The sequence below is a fragment of the Larimichthys crocea genome, chromosome VI (assembly GCF_000972845.2).
Source record: "Larimichthys crocea isolate SSNF chromosome VI, L_crocea_2.0, whole genome shotgun sequence".
NCBI classification, from domain to species: domain Eukaryota; kingdom Metazoa; phylum Chordata; class Actinopteri; family Sciaenidae; genus Larimichthys; species Larimichthys crocea.
This window is the reverse complement of record NC_040016.1, coordinates 9,422,987-9,445,301: the sequence shown is the minus strand read 5'-3', so window position 1 is coordinate 9,445,301 and position 22,315 is coordinate 9,422,987. Positions and strand designations below refer to the sequence as shown.

The 22,315-nt window shown below is 41.2% G+C and overlaps 1 protein-coding gene across 2 annotated transcripts in view; it reads right to left on the bottom strand.

The window, feature by feature from the left end:
- Positions 1 to 22,315, bottom strand: part of tex264a (testis expressed 264, ER-phagy receptor a) — a 71,095-nt gene that overhangs the window by 39,590 nt on the left and 9,190 nt on the right. For both annotated transcript variants that reach the window (XM_010745286.3, XM_010745287.3), the window contains one exon: positions 18,998 to 19,219. In XM_010745286.3, coding sequence (XP_010743588.1) covers positions 18,998 to 19,219 — 222 coding nt within the window. The remainder of the gene's footprint in view (positions 1 to 18,997; positions 19,220 to 22,315) is intronic.

The window sequence follows — 22,315 nt, the reverse complement described above, 5'->3', positions numbered from 1 at the left end:
TCAATCCTACACAAAGTGAAGGTGATACTCTCCACATCGTGTGCGCTCAGTCAGCTATGGGTTGGACAGAAAAATGCTTTGCAAATAAAATAAAAAAAGCCCCGTAGCTGTGTGTTATTTGGGCTTTTAAGCCTGAGGGAGGTCTGCCTCTCAGGTAGTATCTTCCAGACTAGCTTGACAAACACCATACTACTGCTATCCTCCACATTATTATGCAATAGCGGAAATGAGGAAGCCACGTTATTATTTGAATAAAAAATGTATGAAAGATAACAAAAGTATCACATTGTCTGATAGAGCCCTTCTGGCCAAAGGCTGATTCCCCCCAGCTGGATGACAGCGCTGGGCCTCGGCTTTGATTGTGGAGCTGTAGCGGTGAAAGGTGAGGGATGAACCGTAGCTTTCATTGTCCACTCAGGAACAAAGGGCCCTCTTGTGCCACTCTGTGACAGTGGTACAGCATCAAAGGTGGTGCACTCAAGCCATTAAATAGCATACTATCGACTATTATCGATTATCGACCTGATCTTGATTATCTTCTTTCACATGTATCGCACAGCCCTTCCTCTGTCGACTTCTTAAGTCAAGCAGGCAGATCTAAACAGAATCAAGGATCTGTCTTTAAAAACAGACAATTCTTACACTGCACACATTTTCAAATGTCACCTTTTACTGTCTGTCTGAATCCTGTTAAAGCTCCATGAAGAGTGAAGAAATGCATAAACCATGATGGAAGCTGCTGTTCTCTCTGAATATAAGATCTATAGGCAGTGCAGGTATGAGAGCTGTCAGTGTGATGCCACTGTGGGACCGGGTCTCAGGCATGCTAATGTGGCATTTGGGTTCAGAAGTGAATGTGACAGGAGGTAATGGGAGTGGACAGGGGACAGGCAGGACTTCTTATTATCACTGTGATAACCGGCTCTTCCTTTCTCTAAACCATTTCATATGAGGTCAATTTGTATTCAACCACAGAACACAGTTTAATCAATACAAGCATGCACATCATACTCTATGATGTAATTAGCCTCTGATGCAGATCAATGGAAAAGAAAGAAGTACAACTCGGACGTATAAATGGAGAAATGTTGCTATTGGATTTGACTGTTTTAAAAATGACCCTGCACTGCTTTCTGCATTTTTATTATTCTTCACAACGGACACAAGCGCAGATGTGACAGACGTGGTGAGGCGTATATCAACAATTGTTGATGCATCGTAAAAAAAGAAGCAGCACGCCAATAAAAGAGAATAAGAGATGTAAATAACAGGTTTCAGAACAGAAAATAAAAAGGAGGTGTTAATGGAATTAAACTATATTTTCTTCCAATCTAGCGTCTCATGCAGTTCTTTATATAGAAATACATATACTAGAGCGGTCGGTAGCGTAGTGAGTTAAGCGGCCGCCCCATGTGTAGAGGCTACAGTCCTCGCTGCAGCTGGCCCCGGTTCGAATCTCGCATCGGGCGGCTGATTTACTGCGTGTCACTCCTCCTCTCTCTGCCCCCTGCTTCCTGTCTATCTTCAGCTGTACTATCATTAAAAGGCATAAAGGCCAAAGGCCACGCTGAAATAAAGACAGTGACAGTTGTTGCTTTATGTAAATGTTAACTGGCGACATGTAAATAAGTTCTCCAGCTACACAGACGGACATCCAATACTACACTTACTCATGCAGTTATATCTATGTGAGATACATTTTTTTCCCTTTTAATTAATGTTTTATGTTGCATAAAGCATATTCATTTTATTCTTTGACTATTCAAATATTTATGTTGTCACTCATTAAAGAGTGTGAATGTGAATCAAATTTTAACAAGTCTTGTCCAGCTGTCTTGTGTCTTCTGAGAACATATGGACTGGCCAGCCACAGGGGGTGAATGGATAGTGTTTTAGACCTGTGTCATTCTGTAACTTCTATTGATCACAGTGTTGCGTGCGATCTCCATCCATCTAGCTTTCTTCAACTTCTTCATTCCTGCTCAGCCTTTTGGCACATTAATCCCAATCTGCAATAGCTGCCGTAACGCAAATTGCATTAGCTGCTGAGTGATCAAATTAGGCGCCAGCACGCTTATCCGCCTCCGCAATCAGTGGCACTTTCCGATGGAGACAACTACACGCTTACAATCAATTTGCCACCCTAATCTAATCAATCAGCTCACACGCAGCTCTGTGGCCCGTTTTATTTCTTGCACACTTGCTGACGTGGAAAACATGGAGCTCTGGAGCTAAACAATGACACACACATCCACAAGCACATGTGTGCTGACACAACTGCGTGCATGCATATGCAAAAAGCAACATCCCCTCGCCCTCATATTCATGCTTCACTACACCCACAAATAAACAAATTTTCCCTGCGCCTCTCCCAGGAGCCCACTGCCTTCTTGTTAGGAGTTGAGTTAAGATGTAGAGCAGCCGGTAGAGAGTAGGCAGAAGACGATGTTGGTGCTGTGTCTTAATCAACACCATTCGTCTCCCAAGCATGGCTTTAGCAGCTTCACAAACAGGTGAGACGCGAGAAAGAGTTTCACAGTGGGATAGGCAGTGAACATACCGCTATCCTGCACATTCTCACACGAGAGGTTCACTGAATAACAAGAGCTGTTTTTAATGAGCCGCACTTCTTCATTTTACCTCCCACCTAACCCCCTTTTCTTTCTCCAAAAATCAAACACTAAATTATTCAATTAAAACAATGTCGTGTTGCAACAGCACAGCTCAGAGAAATGAAGGAAGGAAACATGAATGAATACGAACACGGTCTTTGTTCAAGTTAGTTTTAAAAGAAACGATAAATGTTTGCTCTACACATGGGGTTTTAAAATGTTCACACAGAAATTATTTTAACCAAATTTATTTCAATATCCAAAATGAATAGATATATTGACACTTTTTTTAAAATAAAAAATTAAACTAATTAACCGTATGACTACTGTCAACATGTTAGAGCGAAATCCTAATGACTTAAGTCTTTGATCATTAATCAGAGCAAATATTCCACCACATGGATCTACAATATTCATCCCACAGGGAGAGAAAACAGAATCAATATTTGCACCCGTGAAGCATTTCTCCAGGCTCCAGAGTACAAAACTACTGATGTCTCATCTCTTTTAATGAGGAATGGCTCACCAGGCATCCTTAACACAGAGATTGTTCCCTCTGCAGCTCCAGGCTTGCTGCTAGTTAGAATGTGACATAGAGTAAGTGTGCAGTCGACTGGGGGATGCAAAAAGGGGGTTTAAAAATTGACAATGTATTCACATACACATGTAGTTAATACACATGTATATAGGTTTTGACATGGCCTTGATTGTGCATAATTTACCTTGATTATTTCCCGCAATTTCATACAAGGCAAAACACAACTTTAATAGATAGGTAAAGTATGAAAATATATTAACTATCAACACTGGTATGATGCCAAGGTTGGGCCAGCTGAGTTTTATCTGCAGAACCAATGGTGTCTAAATGAGAGGAAGCACATAAAGTATGGCAGTACTAGTGAATATATGATTTAGCCTGCAGGCAAACATGGAAATGAGGCAAATGTGATCAACATCAGCCACTCTTTCCATAGTTGCAGAAAATGAAATGAGTTTTGCAGCGACTTACTTTCTCGAGTAGGTGGTGGCGTGTAAGCATGTCTCAAAGATTAAATCCAAAGTGAAACATGACCCGGCTCACTGGGGATTTTCTGTGTGCATGAGTTTTCTCCGGGTGCTCTCGTTTTCTCAAAAGTACAAACACACAAAGGTTAGGTGAACTGGAAACTGGACTGTAAATGTGTCTGTACGTGTGTTTGCTGTGTGACCTGGACAGGATGCACTGAACCTCTCACCTAAGCGGTGTTTCAGCTACTTTTGTTCACTCACGGCAGCCAACCACACCTTAATTTTTAGCACCTAAACAATCCCATGTGCATAATATAGCTATCACCATTTGCCTGCAGTCATGCTGTCACTCGCACAGCAGTGTCACAGTGGGAGCCCCATATAGTTTGTCTTCTGCTCTATTAATTTCCTGCTATAAGACAGTGTTGATGTGTAAAGCTACTGTTGATTCTGAATTAACACTTTCGCCATGTGCTTCTCAATAAATACATTTAAACGTGACGGAAGTGGCGCCAGACAAGAAAAGTGAGGACAATGCTATGGAGGTTGGATAATATTCAAATGTATCTCAAAATAGATTTAAATGTTAATTCTTACTTCTTTTTTGGGAGTATGTTTACAACATTGCAAGGGTAAAATAGATTTGATTTTATTCCATATCAGAAAGCAACTAAAACTTTAAGCCAATGGAGCGTAAAAAAAATAACTGCGTGGGGGCTACATAATTCAGTAGAAGAAAATAGAAGAAAAAAAGAGTTGGTGAAGTAGTTTTCCTCTATGTAGCTGTCACGGCGGCTCGGTGATGCGTATCTACAGTTAATTCTCAAATAGTGTCTGGTGCCTTCATTTACCTCAGCAGCAGAGAGAACCAGGCCTTTATTTGGGACCCTTTCAAAATGTCCTCCATGTTTACCTTTTATCTTGATGTATTCAGTCTAGGCCGTATTCAGATCATATCAGGTGCTGAAGCGAAATTGCTAGTCCTCCCATTCATCTGAGTGGGAGTAGTCTGTTCAGGCTGCAGCAGTGAGGGCTGCATGGAAGGCCGGAAAAAAAAAAACCCTGCTATGAAAAAGTTTAAACAGAGTCAACTTTTAAAGAAAAGCATCCCAACATCACACTGCAGTGGCTGATACGGCAATCAGACTGGTCACAGTCCGCCTGAACTCATAGACGAAGCTATGATACTCTCCCGTTCGTGTCCTTGCTTGATAAGACAGAGACAGCTGTGGTCAAGCGACCTAGAGAATGAATGAGGAGAGGGAGCGCCAGTAAGGAGAAAGGAAATAAAAGTTCTAAAATTAAATATTTAATAATAAAAAAACTAAATACCTGCTTTTATTAATTTATGGTATGCACAGCACCAGAAATCCTATAAGTCCCTGTCACATATTTTAGATAAGGCCCTTTGGAAAGGCTGGAAGGGATGCATACAAGTATACAGGAACACCTTCAAACAAAGTTGTACACTAACAAACACACACATATAGTGAGTATAAGAGAGGATGAGAGTTAGGTAAACACCTACTTATTTAAAAAATGTATTGTATTGGACAAACAGCTCTCGGAAGCATTTAGACTTCCCATCGCTGGCTTCTAAAAAAAGGCCCACACAGGGTTCATTAAAGGCTGAAAACACCACCGCACACCAGATTGCCAACACTAGAATCATCACTGAAGAATCAATATGACAGATAGATGTATTTTTCAGGTCAGGTGTTGTTGCAGCAGGGTCGCAGTTTTGGAAAACAATCTGCCAGAGATGGGACACCAATCCAAAAGCACAAATCAGGTCACAAAGTTCAACAAACACTATTATGAGTCAGGACAAAACCTCAAAAAAAATCTGCCACCTGGTGTCACACTTTTACAACCAACGCATAGATTTATATATTTTGTCTATTTACCTGGTCACCTGGACACTTATGACAGACTTCTGGATAACTAAGGCGACGTTTGACATCACGTATTTCTATTTGTTTGATTTCCTCATCTCTCTCTTTATATTCTTTTTGATATACCGTCCCTGAGGATTTCTATTAATTCTATTAAAAGCATGATGACATTTCTTTTCTCATGGAGACTACAAGAACGGATCCGAGGATCAAAAGTACAATGGATTGTAAAGCCGCCTGGGACGGAGACCAGAAGGACAGAGTGGCAGAAAAGGTATCTGACAATTACTTCCACATGAGACAACACAGCATCTATTGCAAGACCTCCCCTCTTTGAAACACTTTAATTCCCCCTAAGATGCCAGAGCAGCAAGCGGGCAGTGATGCTGGTGATGAGGAAGTGGCCACAGTGTCCATAAGGGATTCAGTGTTTTATCTAGGGGCTGTCTTCAGAAAGCCAGGAAATAGAGATACAGTGTCCTAATGTTGCATCTGTCACCTGTCTAAAACTCTTGTGTCAGATCTGAATCTACTGCTGGTGACAGGAGGAAAAAATACTCTGCATATTATTATGACTGTGGTCATGTTTGTTTGTAGTCTGTGTATGTTTCTTTGTGTGCCCTGTGCTTGTGTCTGCTATTTCATATGCAAATAGGATGTGCCATCCCCAGGAGGCGATTGGTGCAGTAATTTTCCGGTCCTGACTTTTGATTGGCTGGGCCTGAAAGCCCCAAAGATAAAGGGAGCCAAGATGGCGGCTGCCAGGGGGGACACCATTTCCTCATCCTCCTCCTCTCCCAACTTTCGCCACATGTCCTTTTGCCGAACTGTCTGTATGACCTTAGAAGTAGCTTTTTGTTTGAAGAGTAGGGGTGGACTGCCATTTTGTTTGATTTTGTTTTCTCCTGTTTTTGTTAGTTTAGGGAGGTAAGTTTATTGTGATTTTGATTTTCTGAGCAAAGTGATTTATTTTCAAGATAGTTTGTTTTGGTTGTTGTTTTGGCCTGGGTCCACCCTGAAGTTGATACCTTAGTTATAGTTTTTTGAGAAGTTGACCTTTGTAAATAAACCTTTTTTCGTTTGTGCATAAAAACCTGTGTAAGTGGCTACTTGGGACTTGGGGAAGATTGAGGCACCTACTTCTTGTTATGCTCTAGGCCCCTAGACTGGGGCATAACAATATGTATACACAGTTATAATTATATTTCCCATCTATTTGTCTGTCAGAATTCATTGGTGTTATAATATGCAATCTACAATCAGCTTCACTACACAATTCAGCACTGATAAAATGTCTTCCAGTGTGGACAACATGAGACATTTCCATATTTTCACATTGTGAAGCGCCCGGGAGTGTGACCTCTGATATTATGTCTACTCTGTTTATTGGAGTTCTGCTTCAGAGATGTTATATATTTCTTTTAGGCTCAGACAATAGAGTCAAAAATAAGAATGTAATGTTATTTAATATAACCACGGATCTCTGATATAACAAGGAAATATCTCCCTATTATACCGCCCTCCTCACTGTGACATAAGGCCCTCGCTTGGTGATAGGAGGGCTACTCCGACACTGCCGTTATTGCTCTGTCTCTGACATTTTGGTTTGATTACGTAATTTAGTAAAGTAACCCTCGAGGGGCCTGAAGCAAGATTTTATTATTTTTAGGTTATATGCTTTTTGTTTTGTTTTTTTAGTTTGAAAAAAAAGGAGTTTGACAAACTACAAAAGTCCTGAAGAGTGCACCATATGTGTAAATAACACACGGTGGCTGTTAATTAGTGAGCAATCTTGAAAGAATTATAATTAATAAAAGATAAACAAGCAGCAAATGATGATGTGTTGTTAGGAAACGGTTACATGCACGCAGTATATATAACTATAATCATAGTAATGACTTCTGAAGTAAAGTGTATGTTGAATAGGCGGATCATAAATGCAAAATAAAAGGTGACAACCAACCACAGTATCATTGTTAAGCAAGTCACAGTTAGATAGCATTCAGCATAGTGTTACCAGATTCTTACCACTTTTGCAACACAAACACAGCATGCCTTGTCTCCCCCAATAATATTACTCCTTTTCTCTTGCTGTTGGTACGAAAGTGCCCAAAGGCCAGTGCATGTCTGTGTGGCTACTTTACATAAGCTCAGCATCTTAGTGTGCACCCACTGAAACACATAAAAACAAACACACGCAGAGAGAGAGAGAGGTCTGTAGCATAACTAGAAAATCAAAAAAAGAAAAACATTTTTAAGAAATGTTAACAGCTGATCTCTTTTGACACCTCTGCTCCCTTCCTGCGTCTCCAGTGCCAAAAGATTGCAGATTAGCTGCCGTATGTTGAACCCAGAGGGGTCTTTCTCAATAATCTGGCATCTGTTTAATATTTGCTCACTCACAGTGGCAAGGCAGCGGGGCCTTTTCACCGTGGGACGGCTAGAGAGTCAGAATGATTGACTGATAGAGGGGACTGGATTCATGTGGTCCATAGGACAATATGCCTCCGACCTGGAGGTCGGGGCGACGTGTGAGATGGAGATCAAGGTTTGACCGTCAATTGTTGGCAAAGATGGAGACCTTTGATTGAAGTGAGAACCGCAGCCGTGGAGCAGAATTTAAAAATACAGTCAGGCAGATTTTTATTCCACTCCATACAGAGCTACATGGGCTGGTTATACTGCGATGACACCGATGGAGCATCTACAACAGCCACTAAAGCAGACATGAGTGTTAAAGCAGGGATGACATACGGTAAACAGACTCTCTCTGATGATCATTTATAGCATTACATCTTTTCTCTAAACAATTACGGACACATGATCCATGAACTAACTTGGTGATGTTATATACAGATATGCTGTGTTCACTAAATCAGAAAACACACCTTGATTCTTTTCTCCTTCTGAAATTACATGAGCAAGACTTGCATCTTTTCTCTGCTTAAGAGCACACTATGGTTTGCCCATCATAAATACTTAAAAGCTTTCATCTTCAAAGCCGAAGTCGACGCTGAACGTAACCGCTTGCTCAGGACAGGTTTTGGCTAAAAGATATGACAAGTTCCTACAACAGGGACTGGTGTTAATTAACATCTATGAACACAGCACAGAGTTATGTTTCTTAAAGTCCGTGTGAAGTCAAAATAAATTCATGCAAGAGAACAGCAGTGTAACTGAGAGTAGATCTTATATCAGGCCAAGAAAACATTTGACTATTTTTTAAGATGAATAAACTATTTCAATCCCCTCAGGGATTAGCTGAAAAATGTATCATACAAAGCAGAAAACAGGGCTGAGCTCATAAAAAGTCGACTCTCGACTTGGAGATATGTGGCTCTCATAGGACGGCAATTCTGCAATATTAACACTCCAGTAATGTTAATAAAAAAAAACAACATATATGATAAGTAAAATACTGACAGGGACCATTTTTCTGCAGAATGTGTGCTATTACTTTTGGTAGTTTAAACAAATTTCACTGAGAATACATAATTCTATTGAAGTAAGGTTTCAAATGGAGGACTTTTACTTGTAGTCAAGTTGAAGTAATAATAATAGTGATAATAATACCAAGAAGGAAATATCTGTCCATTCCTGTTCTCCTGTTACAAACCTTCTCTCTTCATCTTTTCCAGGAAGCTGACCTGGAACAAGACAGAAAAGTGAAGGACTGCTTCATGTGGTGATTGATCATGGTTCAGCCTGACCCAGGCCCAGGTTCAATGCTTGGTGGCTCAACCTGAAGTACAATAAAGTTAAGTGATAAACTAAAATATAATAACAAAGAAATTCAAGTTCACCGAATAGCTGTTGTGAATAAAAGATGTATGCGTGACATTTTAATGAACCCTTAACTACATATCTGTGACTAACCTCGATCATATCAGCAGCCTCCAATTATCTAAAATAAAAAGAAATAAACCAAGACAAAAATCAATATAGCTACTTTATAAATAATGGTGGATTATCTGGCTTAGGGCAGGAAAAATGGATGTTGCTGTCTCCTTGCTCTGCTCTTTGAGATGTCCTCTGAGCACACAGCCCATGTTTAAGTATACTGCCTCATAGCAGCACCTCTAAGGATGGTGATGCAAACACTAGTCTAATCTTCACATACCCACACTTCCACTGCTCGCCGCTTTGAACAGACAGGCTTAGACAGAGCCCAAAGTTCCAACGGAGAATTGCTTCCTAAAGGCCATGAACTTCTTTTTAAAAGGCCAAGGTGTCCTTGCTGACTTAGCTGGATGCAATAAGATGAAATCAAGTCAATAAACCTCACTGAGCTATCTGATAAACAAGCTATTTGACACACACAACACAGTTTTGTGAGTGCATGTATTTGCGAGAGAGGGTAATAGCGTTTTTCCAAAGAAGGATGGCACATCCAGATAGGCGATGACCAGATATGCTGAGGATGCACAACAACGCCTCTGCCATCCGAACTCTTTGGTTTTTCAAATCTCCCACTGCCTCATTTTCACACTCGAGCTGTCCTTCTCCATGCAGATAAAAGAGGGCACGCCCACACATTCAAACAGACCATTATTAGTCGCTTGTGTCGGGTCATGAGTATGATTTTTTAAGCTTGGAGAGAAAAGGACAGTGCTGAATATCAAAGAAACATTATCCGTTATGCATTTATTCATCGTTGCAGTAAAAGCACATTTACAAGGTTGGAAGAATCTCAGGGACACGTTAGAAACCTTCACATGCACTCATGTGCACGAAATACCTGTTTGCAGAATTTGCAGTTTTGTATCAAAAACACAAATACGCCACGCTTTAGTGACGATGTTGCCGTAGCAACCATTGTTCCAATGTCAATACAGATGGGTCCGAAAATGTGAGAGGCTGATTTAACCCCCCGCCACGTGGGGGGGGGGGGGGGGGGGGGGGGGGGGGGGGGGGGGGGGGGGGCAGTGTGCATGCACTGCAGAGGAAGACAGATGAAAGTATACACAGGTCACAAATGCAACGGTGAAAACGCTACCTGTCAGAGCGTGCTCATAAGAAACAGTCTAATTGGCAGCATGGTGCGTGATGCCCAGCTGGAGTTTCAGAGGGAAGAGTATCCCAGAGCTGGAGGAAACAGGAATCAATAAGAACACCGCAAACGCTTCTGCCTGCTATCAACCTCACTTACTGCATCACTAGATTGTCACTAAGAACAGGAGCCTCAGAGCAGCATTACAAGTCCAGCGGGATGATTAAACCGAGGACTGCTTAAATGTTTACGACATGGTCTTGAGAAGGTGCAAGTAAATTAAATACTCGGAGAAACAGTTCGACATTTTTGGAAAGACACACATTTAGGTTTTGCTGTCAGCAGTTAGAATAGAAGATTGACACAACTACCACTCTCCATGCTTAACATAAGACAAGCAGGGGATTAGCTTATTAGTAATGTATATTGCTGGATATCAAATTAAAAAAACCTAGACCTAGACTGCAAGCATACCTGACTTGACCTGGCTAAATTTAAGAGCAACATTTTTATCTCACAGTGTAAATACAATTTAAAAAAAGAAATTAAAAATAAGCATATTGTGACAAGATTAGCCCAGTTTTAGAATACCACGTTGTAAAAATACTCAAGTAATCAAGTAAATGTTCTGCATTCTAGGTCTGACACCTTGTTAGTTGAACGATTTGGTTGATCGATTTGCTTTTGTCCAACCACATTCTCATTCTAGTCGGATAATCTATTTTTCAGTTTAGCCTGCTCAACTTGTCTTTGGCCTGTTGGGCAACTAAGTGGCTACTCCCCGAGGATGGGGTGATGTTAGACTAATGTTGTAAAATTGAGAAACAGTGCAAATTGTAAAAACGTTAAACTATGTAACGGCAGTAGCAGATTGGTACGACGGTCCCCCATCAACCATCGATTGGTTTAAGAGTAGGTAGAATTTCAGTCGACCAAGATTATCTTTTAACTGATAATAACTCCATGAATCCAGCACAGCAAACAGAAAAGAAGGCGTTAGATAAAATTTTGGGATTTCACTGTGGATGGCTTCGGCACATCATATACCACTCCTTGTTGGAAAGAAACTGAGAAAAAAAAAAACGATGAAACTGTCATCAGCGTCATCGGAGTCTAAATATAGCGGTGTGCATCTACAGCCAAGTGTTTCCTCCGCAGACTGTCAAACGGCAGAATGAAGAGATAAAAGGCATATTAATAGTAAACACACGATGTGAAGAAAGGCAGGTCAGAGGCTGCCTCCGCTTCAGAACTTCTGCTTGCTGTTATTATTAAAGTTATTATTACTGAGAGCAATGTTAACTAATAAAAATGTAACAGAGGAAATAACGCTGTGAAGTGACAGCATTAATAATGAAAGGAGACTTATCTTGCCCTCGCCACAACCTGCATTTTAAAGCACACAGACGCACAAAGAGCAGACAGGCATGAGCCTCCTCTAACTCAAAATTTTTCACCAAGCTCCCAAGCAATCAGTCGCAGAGACGCGTGCTCGTTCGCAAACTCACACGTCGCTTATTGACTCTCACTTTGCTTTTTCTGCGCTTTGATGCCGTCGCAGCCACAACCCCTGCCATTCTGCACCATCCCACGCAGAAATCGCTGAACGGAAAGCTGTTAAGGGGAGTCTGCGCCCTGAGCCTAGGAGACATTAAAGATGTAGAATCCTGCCACGCCTTCCCCGCCCCTGCCTCCATTTCCATTTGGGATGGTTTCTAGCTCTAGACAGACCCGTGTAAAACCTCATCATAGATTATGATACCGTAGACAAAGGTCTCTCAGGGGTTAACATCATGTTCATGGGCAGCAGAGGATAAGAGGAAGATTATTTTAAAGGGTTCATTTTAGTTTTATTTTGTAAAGTGCATTTCCCCTGGTGAGACAAACTCTTTTAATATCCCAGCTTGCAGTCTGAAGGCAGCATATGCCGAAGAGCTCCTTTTTGATCCCACAGATACTCCTAAAGTGATCTAAGGTAAGCTTCAAACTGCGTGCAGACATGTTACAAAGCATCTGCAGGTTTGTCTAACTCTGGAGGAGTAGGGAAACTACTAAAATTCACCCAAACTATCACAAAATACCTATTTTAAAGGACTCGACTTGTGCAATAGCTCCCAGATGCATTGCCCTCTTTCTCCGTGTCAAAATATTACCTGTCAACTGTCTCTCTTGTTAAGCCCCCTCTCTGCTGCTGAAAACAACCAGGCAAAAATAATTAGGAAAGGAAAGCCTATTAGCATATTGCATTATTGTGTACTTGGTACAATGAGACAGATGGGAAAGGCAGGACAAAAAGAAATAAAACACAATGCCTCAAAGTAATCCTGACTAGATAACCAGACGGCCCTGTACTCAAAACACACAGAGAGCCTTTAAAAGCTATATTATCTATGAGCCCAGAGGGTTCTGTGTATTCGTGGTGTTAATATGCTATAGGACAAAGCCAAAAATGTTATCTGCATAACAATGTATTCCTCAAACTGGTACCTGAACTCAGCTCTGTCAGCTACAGAACGGAAAAAAGAGCTGTAATATGAGGCACCATATTCAGAAATGCTGGGATGTGAGGCAGTGAGTGGGAGGATTCCTTTACCTGACTTTGAGAGGGAAATAATTGGCTTTATAACCGTGTAACATAATTTAGGATGATTATTAATAAACGCTGTGTGCGGATGTGTGATTCTGTGGATGTGTGCTCAGTAGAGACACAGAGAGATAGGACGGCGCTACAATGGGAGGTGGAATCACAGTTGTTTTGAGTGAGTGTCCTAATTCCCCCCCTTCACAATCCATCAGGTTGACTGACAGACAGCGTATAGTTTATCAGCTGCACACACTTGGTACAAGACACAAAGACTGACATAAAGACAGACGCACAAAGAAGATGCACTATACTGAAATTGGAGTTTTCAAGAAACCGAGAATGACTGTAAAGGACAATAAAAACAATACAACTCTGTGGTTCGGAGTCAATTTTGCCAACATTTGCTACGAGCTGAAAACCACTGACTGAGCAGACATTTATATTCACCAACAAAACCATCTAACCAGAGCGAATGGCATCTCAGCGGTTGTTTACACGGTGGATACACCTGAAATCAGCGCAGTTCCACTGGCTAACCCTTCATCAGGCCATGGCATGAAATATAGATTCTGTGGACAAGCAAAACAAATTTCCTATATTTAATTCAACAAATAATAACATCAAAGAAGATGGAGAAGAGTGGCTGGTGAATAAACCATGAGCAGAAAGGAGGTGAGGAATCAACACGAGGTGCCACGAACTAAAAAGGTGAAAACCGACACAGAACTCAACCTCAGCACAGTGGAAAAGTTGATCTTTAGCTGGTTTTAATACTTTCATCAGGTGATAAAATATTAGATTGTCATTTGTATTATATAGTTCAGCAGCCCAGGAATTGCCTCTGCTTTTGCTCCATGAGAAATTCTTCTAGGGATGAGAGAGCCACAGCCAAAACGTTCCCAGTTCATTAATTATTAACACAGACTTGCCCAAACTCACTCTTGATGGTAGGCCTATTTGATGATAGTCTATCTTCAGGCCACTTTGGCCTAAGATGTCCCGGCATGAGGTGATGCAAAGAAGTTGCTGCTGTCTTGTGGGCGCGTTATCGCTCGAGCAAATACTATTAGCGCATTGGCAAACAGTGCGTAAATAAGTACACTTATAAGCAAATAAGCAGACTGCATTGGCATTAGGCACATTTACATAAAATTAAACATTTTTGACTTTCAACTCCTCCCTCCCCGCTCTGTCTTTCCATTCTTATCTTTTCAATGCTGACAGAAAAATGTTCTGTTACAGATTATGGAAACAACTTTGGTTCATACTGGGCAGGTTGTTTATCCTCATGTATACATTTAAGTCTTTCCAAGCAGACCTACAGAGTCTCTCATCATCTCTTCACACCGGAGACTCCAAGAAAGCCCTTGAACTGCTGTTCAACTCGTAAGAACAAAGGCATTCACATTATCAGCTACACCTGCTGCACAACTGGCAACACAACAAACCCATACACTTAATACTGTGTGTGGTGGGCCCATATGGTGACATTATTAATTCAGCCCAAAACAATATTGTTGTGGTAAACTGCTTGGAATTTCTTTCGAGGCACCAAATTGAAAAATTAAATAGAAGATTGTGCTTGAATGCTGATACGGAGTTAAGTTTTTTCCAATTCTGCGTTTGTGAGCTAAAACTGTGACTGTGTTTTTGTCAGCACTGTTTACGATTCCTCCTACACCACAAAGTATTTTTGCTCACACATTGTAAGCAGAACGATAATAGACAGAACACCCCAGACAATACAAAGCCAAGATATTCTAGGGGGTTTATGGATCTACATTTTAATTGTTGTGGGATCTGCGAGGCAAATAAAACTCTGCGTACAAAAGTGTATATAGGAAAATGAGAGGAAAATAATAATGATGCTTTAGGCATGATTCAGATAAATGGATTACTAAATGGACGGGAGCTACCGCTTTCTCGTCTTCTTTCTGCTCACAGGGGCTGTTGAGAGTCTTGTTTGCCGCTGCCGCCACCAAAATAACTCCCCAATGATTGTTGGTTTTCATTCTTCAGATCCTGACAAGGCGCTTTCATGAAGATCAAACAAGGGTTTGACCAAATCCTTTAACATAGTGTGACAGCTACTTGTTTATCTGCTCGTTTTACTGTCTTTCACTACAAATACAATCCCAAGCATCATGTGCTCATACCCACTCAGTCATTTGCCAGTCATTTAGACTGACACGAATACACAGCTGCTGAATTAACAGCATCTCAAACGTTCAACGAATCCATTGATACACTGTGGTTATTAACTACACGCTAAGACATCGGGATTAACAGCGAACACCTTTCACCTGCTTCAGATCTTTTAAGTTTTAAGCTTCAATTATACTGTGTGTGTGTGTGTGTGTGTGTGTGTGTGTGTGTGTGTGTTGTGCATGGAAGAGATAAGGCGAGGTAAGCTAGTGTGGATATGGCGCTGTTAGACCGGAGAGAAAGCGTTCAAGTGAAAAAGGGCAGTTATGCACTTAACCTGCTCACTGATAACTGAAGTACTGTAGAGGCCAGGAGGTGTACCTGAGTCTATGAGAAAGCACTTTCACGCTGAAGACTGGGCACGAGGCCAGACACTCCTCAACAGTCTGGCCTCCCCAGTGTCACTGATTTGCAAAAATTAGACTGAGGATTGCAAGGTTTAAAGCTGCACTAATGAATATTTTTATATATAACCTACAAAGAATTATCACACAACTGTAGCCTGGTGATACAGAGTCGATATAATAATTCCTGGTGATACGGAGCATTTTAGCATCCCCACAACTTTAGTGTTTTTGGTTCAGTCACGCTGTCGCTTGTTTTCTGCTGCAGCACTGCAGGTGAATAGTTTTTAAGGTTTTAACTGGTACAAATCACCGGGAAACTTTCCCAATTGATTACTTGCATTTAGACAATTATCTACTGTAGCTTAGTTTTCTGAAATGTTAGAGGTTTAAATGTGTAAATGAAGCATTATCTAATCTCTTTTTTAGATATTTTTTTGGCCGTTTTATGCCTTTAATGAAGTACAAAGGAAGCAGGGGGCAGAGAGAGGGGGAATGACGCAGAGTAAATGGCCGTCCGATGCGGGATTCAAACCGGGGCCAGCTGCAGCGAGGACTGTAGCCTCTACACACGGGGCGGCCGCTTAACCCACTATGCTACTGACCGCCCCATCTAATGTGAACTTCTAATGTGAAATCTACAGACACAAAGATATATAGTCAAATAAATGCCTACATGTGTATTTTGGACGTTGTCTAGTCTGAAAGAAGACGTGTTATGGAAGCAGAATCCAAACTCAAAAAGAAAATGCATGTGCATGAAAAAAAACAATGTTTTTGCCTCTAATAAACCTGCTGTATGCTACATTCCCCGTGCCAAATGAGCTGCAAAGTAACAACATAGTTGAGCATGTAGCAGCTAAAGAGTTATTAGAGATATTTCTCTCAGGAGTTGGTGAAGACAAGGTTTAAATATAAAATATTATATATTCTATATATTATAATATATAGAATATTGAACAAAAACTTCAGTCTCCTTAGCAACTACATGTTTGCAAACACATATTTACTATGTTACCCGTATGTAACATCATAATATGACAGCTTGTTGCACTGCAAGTACAAAACTACGTCACCCAAGTGTTTCCCTCCTTTCAAAGTCCCGCATACTACAAACCTACTCAATTAATCATACATCCAGTACATAGGCACATTCACATACCATCCTCTAACCAAGCTCCATTATTCATTAGGCGTGTAGCTGCTGTGCATAGGGCACTTGCCACTCCGCAGCTCAAACTGGATGTTAGTGTGTTATTAGCCCGTCTACTGTACAAGAGCAGCTCCTTAACAACCTGTCAAAGAACTGGAGGTCTGATGGGCTGCGACAGGCGCTTTCCTCCTTATGGCAGACGTTGGTGTGAGGGAGTAAGAACTGATGCTTCCTCCCTACAGTGACACCAGTTAGCTTGACAACCAGAGCTGCACAAAGAACACACACACGAGCCATAATTACGTAACAGTACTAGAGCCTAAAAGGGAATACTACTAAATTTTAACATGGTTGGATACTATTCCTATGCTTTCAGACCGTTTAGTCTGTGTGAGTGCACATGTTAGAGTGTGTCCTGCCTTTCTGACATCGCGTGTGATAGTATGCACGGCGCCACAGGGACAAAACTGCAAAAAAAATTATGAGAAAGCTAGTAGACGATAAGCCGACCAGACAGTCGTTCTTTGAGGATAGGAATGTGTCGACCAGGACTGAAACCTAAAAATGTTACAAAAAGATATTGAAACTTCATAAAAAAACATACAATCAGTGTTGAGTCATCTTATTAGATTCCTTCCTGATAAAAAAATACACATTAGAAGTGACTTTTAATGTTCCAGTGCAACCAAAGTTCAATTCCCAGCTGCGGCGCTGAGCTGACAAATGTTTTCTGGGTGGGAAGTCGGTGGGGGATCATCTCCTTGCTGGTGCACTAGCAGCCCCTACTGGTAGGTCGAGCTGCTCGGGCTGCAGGGGTGTGATATCTGGTCGTAATGCCCCCGAGGCAGGTGAAAAATAGCAGCTGGTGTATCAGAGGAGACACATGGAGGTCCACAATTACAAGGAGAATTAGTCAATTTGAATTGGGAGACAAAAAGACAGCGATATTCATTTTCGAGCTCCTCCTGCATTGTGTATTGCGTAGCTATTGTGTTCTTAAACAAATTAGCACATTTCAAATTCCGAACTTTGCCGTCAGTGCCAAGAATTTAATCTACCTGATAAAAGAAAGGGGCCAGGATGAAAGTCAACCGAGACCTTTCAGAAACGGTCTGCCTACGACACACAAGCTATCTTTAGTGTTGATATGCTGGCAGAGCTAAATACAGCCAATGAATGATGCCATCAGCGGGGTCTTTGCCCCCTTTACTTCCCAGTGCACGTCACAACACAACAGATGGAGGACTCAACACAGTAAAGCACGACTCCTATGGCATGATGGCACCATCGCCATGCTGGTGACACATTGGGTTCGTGAAGCCAATTCAAACACTGCAGTTTACTGATAAAATACAAAAAAAAAAAAAGGTTCATGTAATTAGAGAGCAAAATCAATGACGCCTCCCGCCATCTAACAGTTCTGTGTGGATGCCTCGTCTCCCACTGTCATGAATAGGAGAAAGAAAGGTTTTGCTCCAAGCACAGAAGATGAATAAGAGAAGGCGTAATAGTGCATTTCTAACTGCGAAGCGGTTTCTTTTTACCTCCTGTGGAGAGACACGAGCTTAAATAAGCAGATGGACGAACGTGCGAGCACACATGTGCATGCACTCACACACAAGTACATGTGGAGCATTATTCATGCAGTGGGATGCCCCCTAAATGAATCCATGTGGGTAAATGTCACCAGCAAATGTCAATAGCTTTTTGAGGCCTGTCCTGAGGACATAGAGCACAGCATATGGGCCGCAGGACTCAGACGTACCTTCATTTCCTACTACTTCATCTATTCTTAATCTTTAAAAGGACCTCATCTGCTCATGTGATGAATTAAACAACACGTGAGTTGAGGTGGGGTGAGGGGGGTTTGAAAAAGGAAAAGGCAGAAAATAGGACATGATCACAGGATGATTGCCACCCACTGCAATAAAAGAACATAAGGAAAGAAGAAAACTCCTTTTTTTCATGTGGGAGACGGTCACGAAACAAAATCGTTATTATAGAAAGAAAACTGAAAACTGGAGACATCCTGTAAACACTGGAGACATGCACACTGTTCAGACCTTTACCTGTGTTTTTTAGGAATTCTTTTCCAATAAGAGAAGAGATAAACGTTGATACTATGTGGCTAAAAGAGCCTTAGCCAGACTCCAGCGATTACAGAAACGTCCACATTGTGCTATACATGTTATTATATGGTCTGTACCTCGATGTAGGAAGCGAGTCTGGGATAGACCCTGTAAGGTGCCAGCACGTAAGACAGAGGGGTGGTGCAAGGGAAGCTGGTGGTCACAGCGTGGCTCACTTCAGGCAGAGAAAACACCTTAAAGCCAAACTTCTCGTACAGCTTCTGCAGTTCTTCGTCTGGCTTCTCTTCACCCTCGCACAGGACGCTGCCAACCACGTAACGACATTTCTCCGATGGCCTCTGAGTGGGAAGAGATAGAGGGAAAGAACACACATATAATTAAACATTTAAAGAAAAATCCACCTGAATCCACCCTTTAAGTGAGTCACCTCACATCAGTCCTTGTACTTATTTGTACATGGTCCTCTGTTGGAGGAACAATGTGCTCCTGTTGGAAACATACTTATTAAAGTGACTGGTGTGGTTGCTGCAAAAACTGCACGTGTGGAAGCAAAAATAGAAGTCGTTTGATTTAGACTTGTGGAGACGTTGAACCTTCACATAGTCTGCCAAGTGTCAGTGGACAGATCGCTGCCAGCTCCCCCACAGCCAGGTCACATATGTGGCAGTTTATATTGTATCTGCACTGAAAAGCATGCATAGACGATGCTCTGTGCAGAGATTCTAAAAAAATATATCGCAAATAATAACTCTATTTTGCATTTGACTTGAAAACAATTTGTGGATATCGATGAAGAAGTGATCCCCACCACACATAATTGCTCTTTTACCTTGAAATATTTTGGAAATAAGGACACATTTTTACAATATTAATACTGGAGTATTTGGCCAAAATACTTAACTAAATAAAATAATGAATTAGGTAAAAATTTGCAGGTTTAGGATCAGTGACTGTCATGCTCGATGACACTCCAGAGGAGCAGATATAAGCCAGCCGATGTGGAGGTTGGGTCTCCTTCACTACAAAGCGTCCCTGCCACCGTGTTTCTTAATGTGCCCACATGTCTGCATGCAGATGAGAGAGAGACAGCATCCCGATCACTGAGTGAATTGTCAGTCAGAAGAGGATCTGACAGAGATCTCCCACTCACATCTGTTTGCAGACACTTTGCAGTCTGTCGAGCTGCACAGCTTCAGATGGGGAGTGGGAGCTGCTGTTAAAGTTTTTTTTTTTTTGCTTGTTTTGGTCAATTAACTAAAAAAAAAAAAAAATCACATCAGTACACTTTATGTTTCTGCCCACCGTTTTCTAGATGTTAGATGTCCAAGTACATGTTGGGTAAAATGAACTCTAATAATTCATTTAGACATGTCAATATGTAACGTAAGCTTCAGTGTGACAGATTTCTCAGTTCAGGCGCGTTTTGTCTCTGCATGTTGATTTTTTATTCTGCACCGTCTGCCTGTAAGGCACGACTAACAATCTTAAAAGTAAAAAAAAAATAATTTGGAATAAATGGGATAAAACATACAAAAGCCCTGGCATGGTCCTTGCTGCTGGTGTGTGCTCTGTGACAGTGGCGGTCTGTGAAGGGCTGGCACTGAGGGGGCACAGATGGGAGCCAGCAACACTCATCTTCATGTCCCTGGCATCCTCGCATAATTATCACATCTAAACGCCACAACCTTCTCTTCTTTTCCATCTCATTTCTCACATTCGGAGATATTTATGACTGCATTGTGCTGCTACTATGCCGTGCCGTTCCCACTGTCCTACTTTGTTCATACAAGAGTCTTTTGTGGCGTAAGTAGCAGTTGGCTGCTGGTGCGACTCCCTGGCTGAGATAAATCTATTTGATCACCTCTAACTCTCATGGCCTCTTAATGTCTGTATAATGTGGGTAATAATAATGACTGACAGCTCCTGTTCAGCATAAGCAGATAATCTTTACTGTCACCTGACAGAGACCCTTGCCACCGCGTTCAACAGTGAGTCAGAGAACACAGATAACCTGCTTTTGACAAGGAATTATTCATTCAAGGCGGCATGAGATATTTAGATCTATTTACAATGAAGCAATGAGTCACTGCAAACACAGACTGTCACAATGGGTGGATAAGAACTGTCAGAGTAAATTATTACAGCGGTGTGACAATGAAGACATCTCAGCCAAGTAACATATCTTAAAGAAATGACAATGAAAAAAACATGATAGTGGAGTTATGTATATGTATATATAAAAAGTTTTTCTGGGTTTACTTTCTACTAGAATGAAGCCTGGTCGCTCAAATACTTAAATGAGTGACTTATATAGATAAGAAAATAAAATAAAATCACCCCTCAGATGTCATGAACGGAGAATTTAGTTACACCAAAACCTTTTTTTGTACTAGGCTGTAAACATGTTTATTTTGGAGCGTATGGAGATTGACTCATTCTGCAGCCAGTTTTTTTTGCATTTCCACGTTGGCATTACTTCACAACTCAAGGGTGGCCGTTTGGAAAATCACAACTTCATTGAACCCAATGGTGTGCTTATGTTAAAGTCTGTGTAAAGTAAGAATTGAGTTTGTCAGACCAAAGAAGAAAGTGTTATTAACCACCCAGCCAAATTTGACTGATATATATATATATAAATATCGACACATTTAAATTAGTTGTCAAATTCGGGTAAAAATGAGCAGTATTCTCAGCTCCAGGACTGTGGGGCTTTGTCTGCTCATGGGAGCAGACAAGCAGTAATTTTGAAGCGACTGAAACGTGTCAGATGAGTTCAGAAAATGACATGACTAACTTTGAAACACTCTGGGCGAGATGAATTAATCTCTATCTCTCTGGTGGCCTCAACGTGTCATCGAGCCACCCTTTAAGGACCGCCCACAAAATCCTGAGACTGAAAACTGGTAAAAAACTGTTTTAACCTCTAACTCCATTTCAGTAATATATTGTTCAAAGTCTTTTCACATGTTTCAGCAACTATTTCCGAACATATTTTATGTATTTTGAAAGAAATCTCAAAATTGCCTTTACACGGATTTTAAACAAAACTCTTAATTCAGGTAAAACAAACTCACATTTATTTTGTCATCATTATATTAACACTGATTTATCACTATATGCCATACTAATAGAAGTGTTTTTTTATTTTTTAAATAACTGAATTGTATTTTCTACATTCTCATCTAAATGGATTTATGTGCAGGGCTTGTTGTGCATCGCCCTTCTTTCCTACATGAACGCATCAAATATATGGGCTGTCGACAAGCCTGCGGTACAGAGCTACTCCTTGTCAGCACTGGTGGTCTATGATAAGACGCAACAATAACCAAACACAGAGGGGATAACAACTGTCCTCCCACAGTCTTGCTTCAGTATCTTACCATCTCGCTCTCCCTCATGCTCTCCGCACTGATAGACTAGAGTGTGTTAGCCAA